The 7,957-nt window shown below is 38.7% G+C and overlaps 1 protein-coding gene across 1 annotated transcript in view; it reads left to right on the top strand.

The window, feature by feature from the left end:
- Positions 1 to 6,953, top strand: part of xbp1 (X-box binding protein 1) — a 17,095-nt gene extending 10,142 nt beyond the window's left edge. Inside the window, 1 exon segment of the mRNA XM_061932176.1 lies at positions 6,014 to 6,953. Coding sequence (XP_061788160.1) covers positions 6,014 to 6,562 — 549 coding nt within the window. The 3' untranslated portion in view covers positions 6,563 to 6,953.
- Positions 6,954 to 7,957: the final 1,004 nt, after the last annotated feature.

Here is a 7,957-nt window from a genome sequence, read left to right as displayed (position 1 = left end):
ATAATAATAATAATATTAATTAATAATAGTAAACTTTGTGTATAGCATAAAAAGTTGGTCAACGCTCTTGTAACCAGGACTGAGTACTGGATTTGGTACTTTATAGTATTGATTCTACTACTATTTGGACTCTAATAATAATGATAATGATAATAATTATATTAATTAATAATAATAATAATATTAATTAATAATAATAAACTTTATGTGTATAGCATAAAAAGTTGGTCAACGCTCTTGTAACCAGGACTGAGTACTGGATTTGGTACTTTATAGTATTGATTCTACTACTATTTGGACTCTAATAATAATGATAATGATAATAATTATATTAATTAATAATAATAATAATATTAATTAATAATAATAAACTTTATGTGTATAGCATAAAAAGTTGGTCAACGCTCTTGTAACCAGGACTGAGTACTGGATTTGGTACTTTATAGGCACCACCGGGTATTGATTCCACTACTATTGGGACTCTAGTATTATTATTATTATTATTAATAACAATAATAATAATAATAATAAGCTTTATTTTTATAGCATAAAAAGTTGGTCAACGCCCTTGTAACCAGGACTGGGTACTGGATTTGGTACTTTATAGGCACCACCGGGTATTGATTCTACTACTATTGGGACTCTAGTAGTATTATTATTATTATTATTATTAATAACAATAATAATAATAAACTTTATTTTTATAGCATAAAAAGTTGGTCAACGCCCTTGTAACCAGGACTGGGTACTGGATTTGGTACTTTATAGGCACCACCGGGTATCGATTCTACTATTATATGGACTCCTATAGCCGCGTTCCCACCGGGCGCAGTCCTGATGGGGACTTGTGACAATTTGCACATAAAAAGTTGGTCAACGCTCTTGTAACCAGGACTGGATACTGGATTTGGTACTTTATAGTATCGATTCTATTACTGTTTGGACTCTTAATAATAATAATAATAATAATAATGTTAATTAATAATAATAAACTTTATGTGTATAGCATAAAAAGTTGGTCAACGCCCTTGTAACCAGGACTGGGACTAAAACTGGACAAAAGTATTGGGACACTTGGGACTACCACTTGACAAAAGTATTGGGACACTTACACTGGACAAAAGTATTGGGACACTTAGGACCACAAATTGACTAAAGTATTGGGACACTTATAACTACCACTGGACAAAAGTATTGGGAGACTTAGGCCGAAAACTGGACAAAAGTATTGGGACACTTGGGACTACAACTTGACAAAAGTATTGGGACACTTAGGACTACCACTGGACAAAAGTATTGGGAGACTTAGGCCGAAAACTGGACAAAAGTATTGGGACACTTGGGACTACAACTTGACAAAAGTATTGGGACACTTAGGACTACCACTGGACAAAAGTATTGGGAGACTTAGGCCGAAAACTGGACAAAAGTATTGGGACACTTGGGACTACAACTTGACAAAAGTATTGGGACACTTACTACTACCACTGAACAAAAGTATTGGGCAACTGGACAAAAGTATTGGGACACTTACACTGGACAAAAGTATTGGGACACTTCGGACTAAAACTAGACAAAAGTTTTGGGACACTTAGGACCACAAATTGACTAAAGTATTGGGACACTTAGGACTACAACTTGACAAAAGTATTGGGACACTTGGGACTAAAACTGGACAAAGGTATTGGGACACTTGGGACTACCACTTGACAAAAGTATTGGGACACTTAGGACCACAAATTGACTAAAGTATTAGTACACTTAGGACTACCACTGGACAAAAGTATTGGGAGACTTAGGCCGAAAACTGGACAAAAGTATTGGGACACTTGGGACTACAACTTGACAAAAGTATTGGGACACTTACTACTACCACTGAACAAAAGTATTGGGCAACTGGACAAAAGTATTGGGACACTTACACTGGACAAAAGTATTGGGACACTTCGGACTACAACTTGACAAAAGTATTGGGACACTTAGGACTACCACTGAACAAAAGTATTGGGACACTTAGGACTACCACTGGACAAAAGTATTGGGAGACTTAGGCCGAAAACTGGACAAAAGTATTGGGACACTTGGGACTACAACTTGACAAAAGTATTGGGACACTTACTACTACCACTGAACAAAAGTATTGGGCAACTGGACAAAAGTATTGGGACACTTACACTGGACAAAAGTATTGGGACACTTCGGACTACAACTTGACAAAAGTATTGGGACACTTAGGACTACCACTGAACAAAAGTATTGGGACACTTTGGACTAAAACTAGACAAAAGTATTGGAACACTTCGCACTAAAAGTAGACTAAAGTATTGGGACACTTAGGACTACCACTGGACACAAGTATTGGGACACTTACGCCTAAACTTGACAAAAGTATTGGGACACTTAGGACTACCTCTGGACAAAAGTATTGGGACACCTACACTGGACAAAAGTATTGGGACACTTAGGACTACAACTTGACAAAAGTATTGGGACACTTGGGACTACCACTTGACAAAAGTATTGGGACACTTACACTGGACAAAAGTATTGGGACACTTAGGACCACAAATTGACTAAAGTATTGGTACACTTAGGACTACCACTGGACAAAAGTATTGGGAGACTTAGGCCGAAAACTGGACAAAAGTATTGGGACACTTGGGACTACAACTTGACAAAAGTATTGGGACACTTGGGACTACCACTTGACAAAAGTATTGGGACACTTACACTGGACAAAAGTATTGGGACACTTAGGACCACAAATTGACTAAAGTATTGGTACACTTAGGACTACCACTGGACAAAAGTATTGGGAGACTTAGGCCGAAAACTGGACAAAAGTATTGGGACACTTGGGACTACAACTTGACAAAAGTATTGGGACACTTCGCACTAAAAGTAGACTAAAGTATTGGGACACTTAGGACTACCACTGGACACAAGTATTGGGACACTTACACTGAACAAAAGTATTGGGACACTTCGGACTAAAACTAGACAAAAGTTTTGGGACACTTAGGACCACAAATTGACTAAAGTATTGGGACACTTAGGACTACAACTTGACAGAAGTATTGGGCCACTTGGAACTAAAACTTGACAAAAGTATTGGGACACTTGACTACAACTTGACATAAGTATTGGGACACTTCGGATTACCACTGGACAAAAGTATTGGGACACTTAGGACTAAAACTGGACAAAAGTATTGGGACACTTACGACGACAACTGGACAAACGTATTGGGACACTTCGCACTAAAAGTAGACTAAAGTATTGGGACACTTAGGACTACCACTGGACACAAGTATTGGGACACTTACACTGAACAAAAGTATTGGGACACTTCGGACTAAAACTAGACAAAAGTTTTGGGACACTTAGGACCACAAATTGACTAAAGTATTGGGACACTTAGGACTACAACTTGACAGAAGTATTGGGCCACTTGGAACTAAAACTTGACAAAAGTATTGGGACACTTGACTACAACTTGACATAAGTATTGGGACACTTCGGATTACCACTGGACAAAAGTATTGGGACACTTAGGACTAAAACTGGACAAAAGTATTGGGACACTTACGACGACAACTGGACAAACGTATTGGGACACTTCGCACTAAAAGTAGACTAAAGTATTGGGACACTTAGGACTACCACTGGACACAAGTATTGGGACACTTACACTGAACAAAAGTATTGGGACACTTCGGACTAAAACTAGACAAAAGTTTTGGGACACTTAGGACCACAAATTGACTAAAGTATTGGGACACTTAGGACTACAACTTGACAGAAGTATTGGGCCACTTGGAACTAAAACTTGACAAAAGTATTGGGACACTTGACTACAACTTGACATAAGTATTGGGACACTTCGGATTACCACTGGACAAAAGTATTGGGACACTTAGGACTAAAACTGGACAAAAGTATTGGGACACTTACGACGACAACTGGACAAAAGTATTGGGACACTTGGGACTACAACTTGACAAAAGTATTGGGACACTTAGGACTACCACTGAACAAAAGTATTGGGACACTTCGGACTAAAACTAGACAAAAGTTTTGGGACACTTAGGACCACAAATTGACTAAAGTATTGGGACACTTAGGACTACAACTTGACAGAAGTATTGGGCCACTTGGAACTAAAACTTGACAAAAGTATTGGGACACTTGACTACAACTTGACATAAGTATTGGGACACTTCGGATTACCACTGGACAAAAGTATTGGGACACTTAGGACTAAAACTGGACAAAAGTATTGGGACACTTACGACGACAACTGGACAAAAGTATTGGGACACTTGGGACTACAACTTGACAAAAGTATTGGGACACTTAGGACTACCACTGAACAAAAGTATTGGGACACTTCGGACTAAAACTAGACAAAAGTTTTGGGACACTTAGGACCACAAATTGACTAAAGTATTGGGACACTTAGGACTACAACTTGACATAAGTATTGGGCCACTTGGGACTAAAACTGGACAAAAGTATTGGGACACTTGGGACTACAACTTGACAAAAGTATTGGGCCACTTGGGACTAAAACTTGACAAAAGTATTGGGACACTTGACTACAACTTGACATAAGTATTGGGACACTTCGGATTACCACTGGACAAAAGTATTGGGACACTAAGGCCGAAAACTAGACAAAAGTATTGGGACACTTACTACTACCACTGAACAAAAGTATTGGGCAACTGGACAAAAGTATTGGGACACTTACACTGGACAAAAGTATTGGGACACTTCGGACTACAACTTGACAAAAGTATTGGGACACTTAGGACTACCACTGAACAAAGGTATTGGGACACTTCGGACTAAAACTAGACAAACGTTTTGGGACACTTAGGACCACAAATTGACTAAAGTATTGGGACACTTAGGACTACAACTTGACAGAAGTATTCGGCCACTTGGGACTAAAACTGGACAAAAGTATTGGGACACTTAGGACTACAACTTGACAGAAGTATTGGGCCACTTGGGACTAAAACTGGACAAAAGTATTGGGCCACTTGGGACTAAAACTTGACATAAGTATTGGGACACTTCGGATTACCACTGGACAAAAGTATTGGGACACTTAGGACTAAAACTGGACAAAAGTATTGGGACACTTACGACGACAACTGGACAAAAGTATTGGGACACTTCGCACTAAAAGTAGACTAAAGTATTGGGACACTTACGACGACAACTGGACAAAAGTATTGGGACACTTCGCACTAAAAGTAGACTAAAGTATTGGGACACTTAGGACTACCACTGGACACAAGTATTGGGACACTTACACTGAACAAAAGTATTGGGACACTTCGGACTAAAACTAGACAAAAGTTTTGGGACACATAGGACCACAAATTGACTAAAGTATTGGGACACTTAGGACTACAACTTGACAGAAGTATTGGGCCACTTGGGACTAAAACTGGACAAAAGTATTGGGACACTTGACTACAACTTGACATAAGTATTGGGACACTTCGGATTACCACTGGACAAAAGTATTGGGACACTTAGGACTAAAACTGGACAAAAGTATTGGGACACTTACGACGACAACTGGACAAAAGTATTGGGACACTTCGCACTAAAAGTAGACTAAAGTATTGGGACACTTAGGACTACCACTGGACACAAGTATTGGGACACTTACACTGGACAAAAGTATTGGGACACTTGGGACTAGCACCTGCCAAATACGCGGGCCCGACCAATGCTGCTTGCAGCTTTAATTTGACTTGTTTTGGAAAGTCTTGACAAGCCAAATTTAGAAGATCATTTTGCTTAGTTCAAATAAAATACCCCAATTTTTTTATTTTTTTTTTCTTGTTTTTGAACACTGACTTTTTGCAGTGTGATAACTGAACCGCTTGGTAAGACGTGTGGGGGTGAGTTTAAGACGTGTGGGGGTGAGTTTAAGACGTGTGGGGGTGAGTTTAAGGTCACCGGTCTAATTTGATCCCGTCCGTCCTTCCAGTCTGATCTGCTCCTGGGCATTCTGGACATCCTTGACCCGGAGCTCTTCCTCAAGACCTGCGAGCAGGAGTGCCAGGAGTCGCAGGTGTTGCTGGTCGGAGGGGGGCACCCAGTACCTGCCGCCGCACCTGCACCTCTGGGGGCCCCATCAGTTAAGCTGGAGGCCCTTAATGGACTGATCCATTTCGACCACATCTACACGAAGGTGGCCAGCGAGGAGAGCGACCACAACGGCGTGGCTTCCTTCCCCGTCACTGAGGTGGTGGTGGTGGAGGAGGACGAGGAGGAAGAAGAAGAGAGCGTCTGCGTAAAAGATGAGCCAGAGGAAGTGGTCATCCCCAGCCAGACCGACAACTTCCTTTGCGCCGCCTCCTCCTCGCCCGCCCTCAGCGGCCTGGACAAGGAAGCCTGCCTGGCGGACACCTACAGCGACTCGGGCTACGACGGATCCCCCTCCCCTTTCAGCGACATGTCCTCGCCGCTGTGCTCCGAGAGCCCGTGGGACGACGTGTTCGCCAACGAACTCTTTCCCCAGCTCATTAGCGTCTGAACCACACTTCCCATAAATACATGTAAGAGCTAACATGTAGCGCCGAGCTAATCAGTAAGCGTCACCTGCTCCTAGTCTGGCTAAACACGAGAGGTCCTTCCTCCTACAGCAGGTCTGTACCGCCGGCCACGCCGCAATGACTCCTGTGCGTTTGCCACGTCGCTTCATTACTGCCCAGGATTTGACAAGTATTGCACTTGTGCAATCCAGTATTTCAGTCAATTGTAAAGGGGGAATTTTTTTGGGGGGGGAATCATTTTTAAATATGAAATATTTATTTGTTATTCTGCTTCCGAGTCGCTGTATGTCCGCATGTATGGAAACTTGCTTCTATATGTTGATCGCTCTCCTTGTAGTCTAATTTACTGCATTAAAAAACTTTTGCATTGCATTTTTTTGGTCTTCATTGCATCATCTCATCTATAAAGGCCCTAAAGGGACATGGGGGAAATTAAAAAAAAAAAAAAAAAAGTTATATATATATATATATATATTTTTTTTAGACATGTATCTCGTGCACACGAAAAACTTCTCCTGCGCACAAGATACATGTCTAAAAAATAAATAAAAAAATTTTTTATTTTTATTTTTTTTAGACATGTATCTCGTGCGCACGAAAAACTTCTCCTGCGCACAAGATACATGTCTAAAAAAAATATATATTTTTTTTTAATATATATATATATATATATATATATATATATTTTTTTTTTAGACATGTAACTCGTGCGCACAAGAAACTTTTTATAAAGTTATAATAAAAAAAATAATTTTATTTTTTATTTTTTTAGACATGTATCTCGTGCGCACGAAAAACTTCTCCTGCGCACAAGATACATGTCTAAAAAATAAATAAAAAAATGTTATATATATATCTTTTAGACATGCATCTCGTGTGCAGAAGAAACTTTTTATAAAGTTATAATAAAAAAAATAATTTTATTTTTTATTTTTTTTAGACACACAAGATACATGTCTAAAAAAATAAAATAAAATAAAAAAATTTATATATATATATTTTTTAGACATGTATCTCGTGCACACGAAAAACTTCTCCTGCGCACAAGATACATGTCTAAAAAAAAAAAAAAATTTTTTTTTTTTTTATATATATTTTTTTTAGATGTATCTCGTGCGCACAAGAAACTTTTTATAAAGTTATAATAAAAAAAATAAAAAAATTTTTTTTAATTTTTTTTAGACATGTATCTCGTGCGCACGAAAAACTTCTCCTGCGCACAAGATACATGTCTAAAAAAAATTTTTATTTCTTTTTAATATATATATATATATATATATTTTTTTTTTTAGACATGTATCTCATGCGCACAAGAAACTTTTTATAAAGTTATAATAAAAAAAATAATTTTATTTTTTATTTTTTTAGACATGTAC

The sequence above is a fragment of the Nerophis lumbriciformis genome, linkage group LG03 (genome assembly GCF_033978685.3).
Source record: "Nerophis lumbriciformis linkage group LG03, RoL_Nlum_v2.1, whole genome shotgun sequence".
Lineage (NCBI taxonomy): Eukaryota > Metazoa > Chordata > Actinopteri > Syngnathiformes > Syngnathidae > Nerophis > Nerophis lumbriciformis.
The sequence above is the reverse complement of the archived record's forward strand: the minus strand, read 5'-3'. Positions and strand labels throughout refer to the sequence as shown.